The sequence below is a fragment of the Emys orbicularis genome, chromosome 1, assembly GCF_028017835.1.
Source record: "Emys orbicularis isolate rEmyOrb1 chromosome 1, rEmyOrb1.hap1, whole genome shotgun sequence".
In the NCBI taxonomy this organism is placed as follows: domain Eukaryota; kingdom Metazoa; phylum Chordata; order Testudines; family Emydidae; genus Emys; species Emys orbicularis.
The window spans coordinates 141609662-141627569 of NC_088683.1; the positions used below are offsets into that span (position 1 = coordinate 141609662).

Sequence of the window (17908 nt, forward strand, 5' to 3'; positions counted from 1 at the left end):
GCACAGGGATGGAAATTGCAATGATCCCCTTTGCCAAGACAAGTAATGGGAAGAATCCCTCTGCATCTGCCTCCAACCATCCCATCCTGGGCACCCGCATAAGGGCCAGTCACAATTAGGACCTGTATATATAGCCCACGCGGATGACAAGCCTCATGTTCTGACCAATGAGCTGCTGAAATTTTCTTTGTGTTACTAGCTGCTGCAAACATTTACTCCAGCCTGAAAAATCTTATCTCCTAACAAATGCTTTATTCTCTTTTCTTTTCATCCCTCAGCGAGAGCAATATAAGACAACTTTGGTCGCAGCTGAGAAAAGATGAACCTCGTTTACTTTCCAATTTTGAAGAGTTCCTGGTCAGAGTTTTCTCCCAGCTCCAAGAAGCCGATAATGAAAAGAATGAATTGGAGTGTGCCCTGAAAAAGTTGGTACATCTGTTTGTTGTGTTCTTTTTGTAGTGCTTCAGATGTATTACGTTCTACTTGCCATCAGAATCCAACAGGGGTTTCGTCAACCAATCAGCTTGCTGGGGAATTGAAGATTATCTGCTGATCAGAGATATTTTAAAGCAAACATTAGCCAGTCATCACTAGAGCTGGTCAAATTATTTGTAACACAGAACTAATTGGCTGAATTTAGCTCTTCCTTTCCTATTCACTAATTGTCTTGTCTGAAATTCTTTCGCAAATGTCTATTATTTCATTCTGGTTTTAACAAACTACAGCTACAATTATGGTGGCCATTCCCAGACAGCCAACATAAAAAAGTATGATTACAAGAATATAATGTATCAGATTCACCGGTACACTCTGGCCGCCATGCAAAACAGCTGTAAACCCAGTTTAACTTGCTGGTTACCTTGGATTTACAGCTGCTTTATGATGATGGAGCAGCACAAATCAATCAAAAAGTTCCAGTGAATCTGGCCCAGTATGATGAAAACACAGACCAGCGTTTATACTCAATTAAAATTCTGGAAGAGTAAAGTCATACATAAAACAAGTGGAGCGCATAGTGATGCTCATAGTTAAAGTTCCACATATGTTATCATTATAGAATGTAATTTTCAGATGCTTATAACTTTGGCAATCTTTTACCTTTCAGGCTGAAATTTAACAAATTTTTTCCCAGCCTAGGAGTGTGTTTTCCTGGAAAGTTTGAGCAGAAATGATGTAGTCATTTCTGAGAACAAAGAGAGTGAAATAAGAGACAGGCTCTTGCACCTTAGTGGAATGTGGTGTGTGATGGGATGTTCCACTCACCGCTAGGATGGCACTTTCTGGTCACGCTGGGGAATAGCTAGCCAGGTCAATGCCCCTTCCAACAGTTGCACACCATCTCTCTGCCTCTCTCTCTGGGTCAGTGGCCCCTCTCTCGCTGCATGTGCTGCTGCTGCCTCTTCATGACTTAGCCCTCCAGCTAGGTCATTCTATGTGCTTCCCCCTTCCAGGATACCAAAGTCTTTCAAAAGCAACAGAGAGTCCTGTGGCACCTTTAAGACTAACAGATGTATTGGAGCATAAGCTTTCGTGGGTGAATGCCCACTTCGTCGGATGCATGTAATGGAAATTTCCAGGGGCAGGTATAAATATGCTGGCAAGGATCAGTCTGGAGATAACGAGGTTAGTTCAATCAGGGAGGGTGAGGTCCTCTGCTAGCAGTTGAAGTGTGAACACCAAGGGAGGAGAAACTGCTTCTGTAGTTGGCTAGCCATTCACAGTCTTTGTTTAATCCTGATCTGATGGTGTCAAATTTGCAAATGAACTGAAGCTCAGCAGTTTCTCTTTGGAGTCTGGTCCTGCAGTTTTTTTGCTGTAAGATGGCTACCTTTACATCTGCTATTGTGTGGCCAGGGAGGTTGAAGTGTTCTCCTACAGATTTTTGTATATTGCCATTCCTGATATCAGGAATATACAAAAACCTGTAGGAGAACACTTCAACCTCCCTGGCCACACAATAGCAGATGTAAAGGTAGCCATCTTACAGCAAAAAAACTGCAGGACCAGACTCCAAAGAGAAACTGCTGAGCTCCAGTTCATTTGCAAATTTGACACCATCAGATCAGGATTAAACAAAGACTGTGAATGGCTAGCCAACTACAGAAGCAGTTTCTCCTCCCTTGGTGTTCACACTTCAACTGCTAGCAGAGGACCTCACCCTCCCTGATTGAACTAACCTCGTTATCTCCAGACTGATTCTTGCCAGCATATTTATACCTGCCCCTGGAAATTTCCATTACATGCATCCGACGAAGTGGGCATTCACCCACGAAAGCTTATGCTCCAATACATCTGTTAGTCTTAAAGGTGCCACAGGACTCTGTTGCTTTTTACAGATCCAGACTAACACAGCTACCCCTCTGATACTTAAAGTCTTTCAAAGTGTCTCTCCACACCAGCAGTCTCAGGCGGTCTTCTCCTTCACTGCCCTATGGTGCCATTCCCTCAGTAGCTGGCAGGGGAACCCAGGCCCACCATCCACTTCACGTTCTGGCTCAGGGACCCTCTCTAGCCAGCAGTAAAGGTTCCCTCCTGGACCTTACTGGCTTTCCCTGAGCCCTCTCCTACCATCTGGCACTCCATCCTCTCTGGGTTTGGCAGCCTCCTTACTCCCCTCTCCCAGGGAGCAACTATGAGCTGCCTGTCCCTGTAGCCTCCAAACACTCCTTCCTTCTTCCAAAGAGTGACTGCAACCTTTCCCAGCAGCCCCCTTCTGCTTCCAATTTCCTGTCTTTATAGTCCCAGCCCAGCTCCTTCCTTCTGAGCTGGGCTCCCTCACTCAGTCAGTCACATTTCCATTGAGTAGGTAATCTTTTAACAGAGTTTTGGAATTGTGAATACGTAAGTAAGTTGAGTGGAATATCATTTTTTATATGAAGGTGTATCTGGATCAAGGGCACTACAAGGTATGCAGGCAGGGGGCCCCAGCCCACTCCCTGCCCCTTGGCCACTGATGGGAACTGGAAATTTGGCCCAGATGCCCCTCTGTCATGATAGAGGAGAGGCCAGGCCAAATTTGAATGGCACTGCAACTTCATGCACCAGGTCACAATGCCACTTACTCAAATTTGGCCCAGCCACCCCCACATCAGGATGGAGGGGAGGCCATATCAAATTTGAGTGGTGTTACAACCCCATGTGCTGGGTCACAATGCTACACACTGAAATTTGGCCCAGTCACACACACCGCCTCAGGACAGAGGGGCAACAGGTCCAAATATGAGTGGCACTGTGACCCCATGCACCTGCTTGGACCCCCATCTTTGCAGTCCTTCCAGCAGCCATGGTGCCAGACACTCCAGGAGAAGCAGAGCAGGGGCACCAGGAACCCCCTACTCTGCAGGAGGGTGAGAGGATTGGATCCAGCTTTTGGTGCTTCCAGGGGAAGTGGAGACACAGGAGGATGGAAGGGGGTCTGGGGCTCCCAGAACTGCCTGACCCTTGGTGGGGATGATGCTCTTCAGACTGACCACCTCTCTGGGAAAGAGCTTGGGGCTGGGTGTGGGGTGGGAAGAGCTCAGAGCTAGGTAGAGGGAGCAGAGTTTGAAGCTGGGGGCAGGGCAATGTGGGGGGGAAGTGTGTGGGGCTGGGTGTGGGTAGCAGTAGGAGAGTGTCTGGGGCTGGGTGCAGCGGGAGAGTGTGGGGCTTGATGGAGGCAGGGGAGGGAGAGCTGTGGGCCCCCTCCTTAGAACAATTCTGGCCAAGCCCCTGCTGCAGATTATGATCTGTGATGGTGTGTAAAGAAGGACACCAAATTCCAAAAGAGCCCTGCTTCATTTCATGTGATATCTAAAAAACGTATATAGTGTATAGGACAGAACAGATCATTCTGCTGCTGTCTAGCAAATAGTTGCACATGATGGAAATTCTTTGTTTTCTTTTCTCTTAAAAACCAACTCCCAGGAAATTCCATAAAAATATATATATTAAAATAACCTTAAGGTTGCAAAATGAAGCACTCAAGTTCAGGAAATGTCCAAGTATCCCATAAAACCTTTACCCTAACAGATCCTTCCCCCTGCTCCGTGTGTGAATACGTTATGATACAGTCTTTTTAATTACACAATCATACACTTTTTAATCTGGGAGACCTGCCTCATTCAGCGCTGGTGCTGGATGGTATGCAGAGTATGAGGCATGAGGCCACACTCTGGATAATAAGGATAAATTTAACTTTTGAACACCCGCCTTATTGCTAAGCACCATCCCATCTATGCACTGAATGGGGCAGGGATCCTGAAGAAAAAATACTGTGTGGTCATGTAGTTAAAGACTGTATCATACTGTATATGTACCAAGGGGCAGAGTTAAGGATCCACAGGCAACGTTAACTTTAGTATTCCCTGACTTTTCCAACTTATCTTTTTTAATGTAGTTTTTTCTATGTGATTTTTATGTTCACTTAGTGTAATGAGCCTATATTGGCACAAATTCTATTTGTGCACCTGTGCAACCTCATTGATTTCACTGAGAACTGCATTCATCCATATGGCTTGTGTTTAGATGCATGTTAATATTTATTGGCGCAAAAGTAGATCTGATCTAATCATGAATTTCTTACACATAGCATGTTTTTTTTTAAAAAAATACTCTAACCCTTTAAAGAGTAAACAAAGTTTGTGGTCCTAGGGGGAAAAAACTATTACTGGTCTCTGAGGAGCAAATTAAGAAGAAGACATTTGCATATGTGATTTGATTGGCTAATATTGACATAGTTCCAGATCTTAGTATTGATGTCCTCTGAAGAAATGAACCATAGAAACATACAGATTTATCACGTCTGTTTTTCAACCAATCATGCCAAATATAACCAGAATGAGAGATTTTGCTCCACTAAATGTCTATAGTTTCATCTAAATTGAACCTTTCTGTATTTGCTAGCTGTTGGTTTTAGATAAATGATAATGGTTTGCCTCAATATTTTTCTGTCATCACTTCTAGATCATTACTGGAGCACAAACTCACATTCTATTAGGGTTATCACTTAATCAGACAACTCCATGAAAGGTTTCTGAACAGAAAATAAACTGTTTTGGACTGAATTTTCAAATGAGCACACACAGAGCAAGTCCTGTTAGTCTTTCCAAACTAAATACCATCACAGTCTGAAGACAGATGGCTTAGGAAAACTGAATTACCGTAAAGAAAATAAATCAGATTGGTAGCATTGTAACCCAAAATGTTTTTTCCATTGGAGTTTCTCCCTAATGAATGTGTGATGTGCATTTCATAGATTTCAAGACCAGAGGAGACCATTATAATCATCTAGTCTGACCTCCTGCTCTTTATGTAATTTTTTTTTTTTTGGATTTATACAATACTAGAAAAGATTTACCCCACAAGAATATATTAAACCAAATATTATATGTATGTCATCTCCATTCAAAGAGATAGCTGGGCTGGTAGCCACACACCTGGGATAGCCACCTGGAGTAATAGCCAAACACATGAAACAAGCGGGTCAAATCCAAAACTCATGCTTTTGGCATTTACACAGTATTTGATGTTCTATATTCCCAGTGTTTGTTAACTCACTTACTTTCCAACATTTTTCTTTTAAATGTTATCTTAATTTAGAATTTCTGGCTTCCAAATACTTGGTGGTAATTATTTTTAAATCATACAGTGATGTTTTGGACAATACAGTGATGTTTTGAGGGAGGTTATCCCTTTAGATATTGATGTACTTATATCTTGCTGGTTTGAAAAGACATAATATATTTGTGTTATTGATAGGTCCTTGAAGAGTTCATAATCTCTATGGAATTTTTGGTGCCTTTTATAATCTCTTCAGGAGTTCCTTCAGGGTTTATAAACTTGACTGGAGTCCAGGCTTTCACAGCCTCCATAGTGTTGTGCACAAAGTTGGTACTGTGCTTTAACGCAAATATCAACATTTGATATTATTTATTTGTATTACAGTAGCACCTAGATTGGGCAGTAGCACCTCAGCTGAGACTGGGCCCTCCATTGTGCTTGTGAATGTGTACAAACACATAATGTTTGGACCATTCTCTGTTCCAAAGAGCTTACAGTCTAGACAGACAAGACAGACAGACAAAGGGTGGGAGGAGAAACATGAGCATTCAGGGTAGGATTCACAGAGGACATTTAGTGCTCTGCTGCTTGGTGGAATTCACAACCCCGAGTTAGATTCCCAGAGCATTAGGCAACTAAAAGAGAGGTTCAGAAAAGCTAGCATGCTGAGCTGCCTAATGCCTATGCTAGCCAACAGAAATGCTGAGTACAGGGAAGTGGCCTAGATCTCACCCCCACAAAAGGAGTTAGGCATCTAATCATAGGTGCTGGAACTTGGAATGCTGGGGGTGCTGCTGTACCCCCTAGCTTGAAGTGGTTTCCATCATATACAGGGTTTACAGTTTAGTTCAATGGCTCTCAGCACCCCCACTATACAAATTGTTCCAGCTCCCTTGCATCTAACTTCAGGCCAGAAGGAGGCACCTCCCTTCACTTGGGATTCACAGCTGTGAACTCTCTCCTGGAGTTAAGTGTCTAAGGGCTTGTCTACACTACCCACCAGATCAGCGGGCAGCCATCAATCCAGCAGGGGTCAATTTATTGCGTCTAGTATAGATGCAATAAATCGACTGCTGAGCGCTCTCCCGTCGACTCCAGTACTCCACCAGAACGAGAAACGCAAGCAGAGTTGACGGGAGAGCGTCAGCTGTCGACTTACTGCAGTGAAGACCCCGCGATAAGTAGATCTAAGTACTTCGATTTCAGCTACGCTATTCATGTAGCTGAAGTTGCGTATCTTAGATTGACCCCGCGCGGTAGTGTAGACAAGCCCTGAGTCAAGTCAGCAGTTGTTCAAGGAAAAACTGAGGAGGAGGCAGAAGAAGATGTAGTCCCTCCTTCCCCACATTATAATCTTTAACCCAGTGGTTAGGGTTCAGTGTGGGAGACCCAGGTTCAGTTCCACCATGTGCCTGATGTGAAGCTGGGATCGCCAATCTTGGATCTCTCACGTCCTATGATTGTGCCCTACTCACTGAGCTAGAGAGTCATTCTCACTCTTTCTCTGGCCCAAGGAATATCTAATTATTTATACACAGCGGCACCACTTCAACAGGAAACATTAAGACAGACCTTCCCCAGAACACCCTATAGCCCATATCTGGGGAGGTGGTGTTAGGATATAGGCACACCCCTCTACTTAGGACTGTGCACGTGCCCAACTGCTGAAATTTAAGCACCTTGCGGGACTTTACATTTGGAAACATAGGCACCTACCGGGTTAGGTGGCAGATGAGTGGGGGTTTTGTGAATGGCAATGGTTCCTAAATATTGGACATAGTCATCTTATGAATGCCACCCAGAAAGGTGAAGTGATTTTTCCCAAGGTTACAAAAGCAAGTCAGTAGCAGAGCCTGACTTCAAAGAAGGTTGAGGACATTTGGAACCTTGTAGGATCAGCCCATAAAGTACCCAACACACTAACCAATTTTCATTTGAAGTAACAGCTGTTCTGACCAAATGTCTGTGTGAACAATGGTGAACAAAATTCAAATACTGCATCTAAAATAATAGGCAGAAATGAAACCATCCCATGTATGCATTAACCTCACTACCAGAACATAATAACCGGAACATGTCACCTTAGCTATCCTAACCAGAGTTATGGTCTAGTTTGGTAAATGTGTTATAACAAAAAACAAAACAAAAACATTTATCCACAGGATTATTGTAAAGACAAAGCAGCACTACAGCACTAGCATTGGAATTATATAACAGTTAAAGCTGGTCAAATTATTCAGGGTGAATAGGGGTTTTTGTTGCTGTTGTTTGTTTGATGATGAATTTTGGCTTTTTTTTTTTACTGAATAAATTACTTTGTTATAATTTCTTTCCATTATGTTATGCTTTAAATAATGATGATAAATTATCTTATTATTATTATTTGACCAGCTTTAAGAATGGAGACTAAACCAATAATTAAAACTTTGGGTGTGTTTAGCCTGCAGATGTCATCCCCCTGGTAGTATGCTAAAGCAGACAACAAACAAACATGATATTAAAATGTCTCTCAAATGTCATGTTCAGATTATAGCCCTGTTCTGCCCTTGCAAACACAAGTTAGAGAAAATCCAGTGCTAAAAACAATAGTGTATGAATTCAATATTCAAGTTGTTCCTTTTACCCTGCACAAGCAAGAAAATTCAGTTATGGTTCTCATGGCAACATTGACTACTGTGTTCTTTATATACACCGTAATAGGGTCTTTCATTATATAACCAGCCTAACCCTGCTCAATGTGACATATTATTGGGCAAATACAGGGTTTACAGATGTGATCTTGGCATTCATGTGCTATCTTGTTAAATGATTATCAAGTCTTGTATGGTTTCATGGAATTCCACCCACTCAAGGAAGCTCTGAATTTGCTCTATGGATTATTGTTTTCTTAGAATAGAGTGCCTTAGATATTTTGGGCCAGAATGTAAATCTGACTGTGCACCTATGAAGGGAAGTAAGGAAGCATAAAATGTCCCTTTATTTTCCTTCACTATTTACTTGCATCATGAGGGAGGATGGGGATTAGCAGCCTCCATAGGGGGTCTGCATTTAACACACAGCTTGAACTCATTTTGCATAGATGTAAATGACCATGCAAAGTGCAAGGCAGTGGACAATCAGCCCTAAGGAATTTTGTTTTCTTGTGTCAATATAGTGCAACATTCATTTATCACTAGAGTCAATTCTGAGACTACACACTGACCTTTCTAGTTGGGGACGAAAAATGCAAGTTATAAATGACAGGCATTGTGAACATTTGGAGGGGAAAAAATGACCTGATTCTTATATCAGTTAGCTTGACTGGCGTTATTCCTGATTTGCTATGGTGTAACTCAGAGGAGAATTTGCAGAATATAGGAAAACTCACAGGGGAATTCCCAAATCATACAGTGATTTTTTTCTGTACCCCCTATTTTTCCTCCTGTTCCTGATTTGAAGACTTTTGAGGATTTCTGGGCAGTTACACTCTGCAAATTGCCTGAGTAACAACCCGTATCCATCCTCGCCAGACCATGTGGGGAGAATGTTCAGCGATGTCACAGAGGCTCTACTAAAAATCCTCTGAATGTGCTGAGAAATGACTTTTCAATTGCTGATGATTTCAGAAAAATATATTTTTATTCCCTCCCCACCCAGCCAAATGCTAGCGAAGTCTCTCTAATTCTCCATGCAAGCTCTGTCCAGGCCAGGTGCCAAACTGCAGCTGTTTCCGTCTCAATCCTGTTAGATTCCTAATCCATCTGTTTCAATCTCAATCCAAAAAAAGTGGGCTTGATTATTCAATCCCTTGTTCTTTGTGTAGTCGTGTGCACTTGTGCAAAGTGCTCTTAATCTGCTCCCTGACGGGGTGACTAAAACTTTAAACAAGTGTGTAACAAGTGTCAAAATAGAGAAAGACACATAAAGACACAGTAGCATATGAACTTTCAGACAAGTCATTCTTTGTGCTGAAACTTTTGGGATGCATTAGTGGTTTCAGAAATAAATCATTAGTTGTAGGAATACTCATGAATAATGCAGTCTCATAAATAACAGTAGAGCAAAGCTGCAACTTGAAAATACTCACAAATCACTTTCATTCCTACTTGACCAGCTCTAATTTAGAAACATTGTTTCCAGTATTTTCATTGTTGTTATTAGTGTCACGTCTAGGCTCTCCCTTCCTTAGGCTCTAGGTTCCACAGTTATTAAGAGTGCCTGATAAACAGCCATCATATATTGTGCTGCCAATTTTCAAATATCAAATAAACAGCCTTATTAGCTTTAGTGCAGTTACTGCTCTCCCCCATGGGAAACAATTTGGTTTTTATCTGTGACCCTGCTGTATGTAAATACTTTTTTCTGCTGTTGGGATCATTCCCTTGAGTCTTGTGCTAAAACAGAAATGTGATGCTAAGCTGGTAGATTGTGAGCCTTTTACTTGAAATAATGCTACAAAGACCCACTCAGTGTGCTTTTATCTCTTATTAGGAAAATTGCTGCTTATGATGAAGAAATTCAACATCTCTATGAGGAAATGGAGCAGCAAATCAAAAATGAGAAAGAACAGTTTCTCTTGAAGGTGACTGTGTCTCTTTGTTATAGATATGGAAGGCCTAATTCTGCTCTCCCACTAGTTTTTACACCAGGGTAACTCCATTGATTTCAGCCAGTGTGAGAGCAAAAGAAAGCCCCCAAAATGACAGTCTACAGAGCAATATAAGATAAAGCATAATTTCACTTACTACCTCACCCAGTGATCTCATCAGATTGCAGGCTCAGGCTGGCTGACTACTTGGATGGGAGACCAAGGCGCACCCACAAACTGCACTAAGTGGTGTTGGTGATATTCAGGAGGTGGTATTATTCCTTCGGACAGGGCTGGCTCCAGCTTTTTTGCCGCCCCAAGCGGCGAAGAAAAAAAAAAGATAAAGCCGCGAATGGCGGCACTTCGGCGGCAGCTCTACCGCGCCGCTTCATTCTTTGGCGGCAATTCAGCAGCCGGTCCTTCCCTCCGAGAGGGACTGAGGGACCCGCCACCGAATTCCCGCCGAAGACCAGGACATGCTGCCCTTTTCCATTGGCCGCCCCAAGCATCTGCTTCCTGCGCTGGTGCCTGGAGCCGGCCCTGCCTTCGGAATAACTACCGAACCAATAGCCCACTTTGCTAGTGGAGGTGCCATCTTTTACATGGGTTTAAAAATCAAGGTCCTGACCATTTGTGATCATAAAAGATCCCCTGGAACTTTTCACAGCAGCACTAGTCTCAATGACCTGGCCAAATTCCTTCTTGAACAATTTCTATGGTGTCATTCTTACAGAGTACCTCTGTCCCCTTCCTGGTCTCTCTGAGTGAACCTCTTCAGGTGACAGGTCTCATGACTTTACCTATCCTGGGGTGGAATTCTACCATTCTCGCACTCTTAGACTGAGCCCTACAGTGCCCTGTGTATCTACTGTGCTCACCCAGCAAGTCCAACTGGGTTCATTACCTGCCGACCTTCCGTTTGGGAATCTGTGGCCAGAGGTGAATAGAGTGACCAGACAGACGTCTCAAACCAAAGTATTTACCCCAATAGGAACAATGCATAAGAGAAAAAGGATTTTAAAGCAACAAAAAGTCTACAAGCACATCTATCGTACCTAGAGGCTTACCATCCCTGATGATAATCTACGCAGGCCTAGTTTCTTCAGACACCCCAATGGGTGCTGCTGTCACAGGCTGGTTCCTCCCCGAAGAGCTCCTCAACAACTATTAAACAGCACCCCACTCCCACCCTTGCAGAGAGAGTCTCTTTTTAAACTGCCATAGTCCCTCTGATGTTCTGGTGTCCAGGCTTTTTCTATCCAGCATTGTCTCCTAACCCCCTAGTATTTTATCTTGAGCCATTGTTTCACTTCCTGCTTGTTTTTTCCATACAGATCTCTATTGGATTAAACCAATACAGTAAACATCCCAATAATCTGGCGAACACAGTATTCAGAAATACAGAGCAACGCCATGTATGTCACACGTTGTCTAAAAAGTTGCCCTGTAGTTTCAACTGGATAAATTTTTCTTTACTTCCTGCCCTAAACTGTTGTTTAGTGTGTATTTTGCAGAGTTAGGTCCCACTATCGACAGTGGGAATCTTTCCATTGACTTCACTGGGCATTGGATTAGACCCTTACACAGCAGCTGTGTTCCACTCCAGAGCTGGGTGAATTTCAATGTTGGGTCAAATGATCGCCTTGTATAGAGTTGTGTAGCATTTGAAAAGTTGTAAAATGCATTATCTTTTATAATGAAGGTTGATATGCAAGAGATTGGTTTGTATGCTCTAATAAAAAGAGTGCCACTATTTAAATTATACTGTAAATCCAAAAATAAGATCTAAAGATTCTAACCTATAAGAAACTATATTACCAGTAACTGGTAATTAACTTTAACATTAAGGTAGCATAATCAATTCCATTATTAATCCCTATCACAGGCCTTTGTAGGTTTCCAGGTAAACCTCAGTTTAGCTCTTTAAAAGTTAGTCAGCAGCCACAGACACTCAAGAAGTATTATTTCTCGGTGTGACTAATTTATTTTTTGGTGTTTGGAGTTTTAAGTTCTTTCCCTAAAGCAAAAGTTCACAAAGGCCCCACAGAATGCAGAGACATACGGATGCCATATGAAAAAGAAAATGATTGCCTGTTTCTGGAAAAGCATAGCGTTTGAAAAGTACATAAAAAGAAATTGTTAAGAAGGCAAATAAGTACAAACTGTTGCTATTTAAGATATTTGGTACCCTGCCGATTAAGGACTGTGTTAGAGGAATGGTTATTATGTCTTATTCATTTGGATATATATTTTTCTGAATAAGAAGCCAGTTAATGTACATTAAATTGCCTCATTAAATACATTGTTAGGAGTGAGAGGAGGAGTGGGGGAACATTTCAGTGTTCCTGCACCCACCCCCTTGAGGGAGGTTTGATCGTTCTCTAAAGGAATTTTCCTGAAGAACTAAGGGAGCAGATTCTCAGCCACTGGAACTCTGATAATTTACACCCAGTGGTGGATTAGCCACTGGGCCAACGGGGCTTGTGCCCAGGGGCCCTGGCCAATTGGGGGGCCCCCGAAAAATGGGCGCCCCCACACCCAGACCTGCTCCGCCCACCCATCCAGTGCTCTTGCCAAGGAGCAGGGTCAGGGCACAGGGGCTTGCCCCACTCCCCCCACCCACCCAGCGCTCCTGCCAGAGAACAGGGGAAGTCCCCATGACCCGACCCCACGCCCCACAGGAGTGCTGGGGGCAGCGGGCAGTGGTGGATATGGGGTTTGTTGGGCCCTGGGCCAAAGCAAGTTTGTAGGCCCCCCCGACACCATCCGCATCCCTCCCCAGCACTACTGCAGAGAGTGGGGTCAGGATGTGGGGGCTTCCACCGCTCCCCAGCAGGAGCACCGGGTCGAGCAGATCTGGGTGCGGGGGCACCCATTTTCAGGGACCCCCAAATGGCCGGGGCCCCTGGGCACTGGCCTGTTGGCCCGGTGATTAATCCACCACTGGCGGGGGGAGGATTGCAGGTGGAAGGGGTGGGGAGGGGTCCCCAATTCCTTTGGCCCAGGGCACCACAAACCCCTAATCCGCCACTGTTTACACCATCTGAGAATCTGTCCCAAGGAGTAATTCCTAATGAGAGAAAGAGGGGTTCTCATTTATTCAAATGCTGTTATAGAATATTTGGGTAACCACCTGCTTGTGGGGCCACTGCAGTAACTGAGAGGTCTGTAAACACCCAGGGCCTAACTCTCTTCTCACTTATATCAATTTTACACCACTTCTGTTAACTTCGGCGGAGCTGCTCCTGATTCACACGATTGCAAGTGATGGATTTTAAAGCTAGAAGGCACCATTTATAATAACCTGCATAAGAAAGGCCATAGAATTTCACCCAGTAATACCTGTATTGAGTCCGGTAACTTGTGACTGAACTACAGGAAATCCTTTAGAAAGACCCAGGGTAAAATTTTCAAACACGTGGAAGCAATTTAGCATTTTTAGACCCATTTTCAAAAGTGACATAGACTCCTAAGTCTCACAGACATAGGCTCAGATGTGCCTAAATCACTTTTGAAAATGGGGCTTAACATAAGTCCCTTAAGCACTTTTGAAAATTTTACCTCCTATGTGGGTCAGAAACTGAGCTGGTGTTACTCAACATAGATGCACTAACTTCAGTCATTGAGGTCAATGGAGCTATGCCAATTTACACCAGCTGAGGATCTGGCCTCCTAAGTGATGGAGAATTCACCACAACCTTAGGTAACCTGTTCCATTGGCTAGTAACCCTCACTGTTAAAAATCTACCCCTTACTTCCAGATCTGACTAACAGTCCTATGCCCTGTCCTCTGGGCCATGCTGCCCTGATGATGAAAACCCTGCCTTTTTGCTTAATGTTGATGTCTTTTGATTTCGCAGGATACAGAGAGGTTTCAGTCCCGCAGTCAAGCGCTGGAACATAAACTCGTTTCAAAAGAACAAGAGCTGGAACAACTGCTTCAAAAACAGAAAAGGGTACTTAACAGCATTATACAGAGAGAACTGTAGATCATTTTGACTTGCCCCTGTGATTTTCCTTCATAGTTTCTCTTCTTTCCTTCATATATTTAGCAATATTTCAACTCAGAGAATTTTTTTAAAATAAAAGCCATTTGAAGTGATTGGTCACCATGAAAGCTGCAGTTCCACACTGAAGTCCTTTATAAATTCACAGAGGTTCATAGATTCCAAGGCCACAAGGCACCATTGAGATAAACTAATCTGACTTCCTGTATAACACAGGTTGTAGAACTTCCCCAAAGTAATTCCTAGAGCGTATATTTTAGAAAGACGTCTGATCTTGATGTAAAAACTGTCAGTGATGGAGAATCCACCACGACCTCGGTAAATTGTTCCAATGGTTAATTATGCTCACTGTTAGCAATGTACACCTTATTGCCAATCTGAATTTGTCTAGCTTCAACTTCCAACCATTGGATCATGTCATAATTTATATATTCTCTTTACTGATTTTTTTATTGAACAGCACGTACATCTCCTTATAAAGAGATAATACAATATTAACATGTGCTATGTTATATAAACATACAGAGTATCTCCACTGGAGAGCCCTGATTTACACGCACATAGGTGAGAATGCAATGATGCTCACAGTTCTCATCAGCCTGTCCTGTTTCCATATCAGTGCCTGCTGTAATTTGTTCCACAGTCTGGGGAAGCACAGTACTTTTATTCTGTAAAATTGCCATAAATCCCTGCAAGCTATATCCAGGGGGGTGGATTTAATATAATTTAAAAAGTGAATTAACTGCTGGTGAAAGGTCTGAGACTGACAGCTCTGGAGATAAATCTCCTCTATTTAACTACAGAGTAAATATAACCATCTCTCCCTGGCAGTGCTGACCTGAAGGTCCGTTCTAGTGAGGAGCGAGAGAAGTTCAGGCTCCACTGGTTATGCAATGTTTGGATTCTCCTCTAAGGAGTTGATCCAACTCCCATTGAAGTCAATGGGAGTTGCACCTGGGTACCAGAGAGATAACTGGGTTTTTAGTTTGCTGGTTGTGATAGCACATTTTTATGTGTGATGTGGAGACCTGCCCCCTAGGGAACTGAACTAAGACAATCATTTTATTTCATATGTCGCCAAACAGCCAACTGATGGTAATTACCTTTGGATAAGTCTACACTGCAAAGAAAAACCCGCAACACCAAGTCTCAGAGCCTGGGTCAATTGACTCTCATGGGGCTCGGGCTGCAGCATTATACACAGGAGTGTAGATATTCCCACTCGGGTTGGAGCCCAGGATCCAAAACCAGGCTCGGTTCCTGACCTGGAATGTCTACACTGCTATTTTTAGCCCTGCAGCCCCGAGTCAATTGAACTGGGCTTTGAGACTTGCTGCCACAGGTTTTTCTTTGCAATGTAAACATACCCTATTGCTACAAATTGTAGTATTGTTCTCCATTGCCTGTTGCACAGTGCTGCATGCTAAATATCTGCCACATTCCACCCAAGAGGTAATTGTATTTCAGCAGTGGATTAAATGAACTGTTTCTGTGTGTGTGTGTGTGTGTGTGTGTGTGTGTGTGTGTGTGTGTGTGTGTGTGTGTGTGTGTGTGTGTGTGTGTGTGTGTGTGTGTGTGTGTGTAGGCTTATAAAGCATTTTGGGTTCTTTCAGGATGCAACTGACTATATATGTAAGATATTATTACTCATCATTTTATAATGGTTTTATTTTAATCTTTGCTATCTTTTGCTTTCCAAGTACATTTAGACATCCATTATCAATGAGTTACACAAAGGTTGTTCTTCGAAAGCCTTTAGCTGTGTCTTCTTCTATATATGTGTCTTCTAAACCGTTTGATGTAAGATTCTGGGCAAACTTGAAATCTTTATACTTGGATTTTAATCCTTGCTTATTGAGACAAAATTTACAGTGACTTCAGTGGAAGTTTTGTCTGAGTAAGGACGTCATGATTTTGACCCCAACAACTAACTGAGGAACCTGAAATGACAGTTTTATACACACACATACCAGTCCAAGAACCAGGTGTGGAAGGATAGGATTTATTCACTACTATAAAATCTAAACACCCCTTTTATTTTTATGGGCATGCTGTTGAAAAGAAGCCATCCCTGGATAGACAGGATTTTCTTCTTTTATTTTTATTGTCACTGAAAGGTCTATTTAGTCAGATCATAAACTGCACTTGAAACTTTTGTCATTTTAACAGCTGAGTGGTGCCCTTTGCCAGCCTAAATTATAATATGTGGCTGCTCTGCAGCTGAATAGTCCACTCAGATTTTTCCACCCAACAGCATAATTCAGTGCAGTCAGTACAGAGCTTAATGTTCACATTTATCTCTTTCCTCGTGTCCAGCATTTGGGGCCCAACTCTCCTTCTTCCTTACACCTGTTTTTATAAGGCTATAACGTCCATGATTTGGTGGAGTTACTCCTGATTTACACCAGCATCGGTGTAATTCAAATCAAGCCCTCAGCGTTTAATTTGTGCCTTAGTCAATTCCTTCTCTCTTCCTCTTAAATTGAAATGGACTTTTTTGCCAATTACATTTATTCTTTAAATGAGTGATGGTAACTTTATTTAATTACAACATCCTTGCTGGATTATGAAAGAACCTCTTGAGAATAATACAAATTCCTTTTTCCAAACCATTAATTAGGCAAAGCTGTTCTTACATTTTTTTCCCCTGTAGCGTGAGGGATTGTAAAATATGTGAAGAGAAACTGCCAGCCGAGAAATGCCCAGGGCTGCTCCTACTGACTTAGCCAGATGGAGGCTCCCTTAGGGATCACTTGGCAGAGCTGCTGTCTATGGACAAGGGTGGATTAAATGCTGATCCAAACTTGTGCTGACAGGGAACCCAGAGGCCAAGAGAGTGTGGCTCTGCAAATACAGAGGGGCCTATCTCCTTGCAAATGTAGGTCCAAGATCATGCTTCAGGGACAGTGAGCCACTGCAAGCCAATAGATTCTTTGGCTCAGTCCCTTCTGCCAGCTGCCACCTTCTTGAATTGTCAGCATGCTCCCATCCTGCATAACGGGGTGTTATCTGTAATATCCCCAAATCCATAGCAGGCTGGCATTTCAAAAAGTAGGCAGCGGGGCTCAGCATAGAGAGAGCATGTGGAAAACAATTGATCACTGTCCTCTTTATAACAGCCTTTAATATATGCAAAGACTATCAGCTCCCCCTCAGTCTTCCTTTCTCAAAACTAAACATACCCATTTTTAACCTTCCCTCACAGGTCAGGTTTTCTAAACCTTTTATCATTTTTGTCACTCTCTTCTGCACTCTCTCCAGTTTGTCCACATCCTTCCCAAAGTGTGGTGCTCAGAAATGGACACAGGCCTCACCGATCTGAGTAGAGTGGGACTGTAACCTCCTGTGTCTTACATATGACACTCTTGTTAATACACCCTAGAATGATATTAGCCTTTTTCTGAACTGAATCACATTGTTGACTGTGTGTGATCTGATATAACACCCTCCCCCGCCACAGCTCCTTTTCAGCTGTACTGCTGCCTAACCAGTTATTTCCCATATTGTAGCTGTGCTTTTGATGTTTACTGTCCAAGTGTAGTACTTTGCATTTGTCTTTATTGAATTTCATCTTGCTGAAGTCAGATCAATTCTCTAATTTGTCAAGGTGATTTTGAATTATAATTCTGTCCTCTACAGTGCTAGCAACCCTTCCCATCTTTTATAAGCATACTCTACACTCCATTATCCAAGTCATTAAGGAAAATATCAAATAGTACCGGAGCCAGGACTGACCTCTGCAGGATCCCACTAGATACATCTTCCAAGTTTGACAGGGAACCATTGACAACTACTG

The 17908-nt window shown here is 42.8% G+C and overlaps 1 protein-coding gene across 1 annotated transcript in view; it reads left to right on the top strand.

Annotated features, from left to right (window-relative positions):
• The window catches only part of CRACR2A (calcium release activated channel regulator 2A), an 87482-nt gene that overhangs the window by 30662 nt on the left and 38912 nt on the right, over positions 1–17908 (top strand). The window contains exons 5-7 of the mRNA XM_065423785.1: positions 279–425; positions 10009–10099; positions 13966–14061. Coding sequence (XP_065279857.1) covers positions 279–425; positions 10009–10099; positions 13966–14061 — 334 coding nt within the window. The remainder of the gene's footprint in view (positions 1–278; positions 426–10008; positions 10100–13965; positions 14062–17908) is intronic.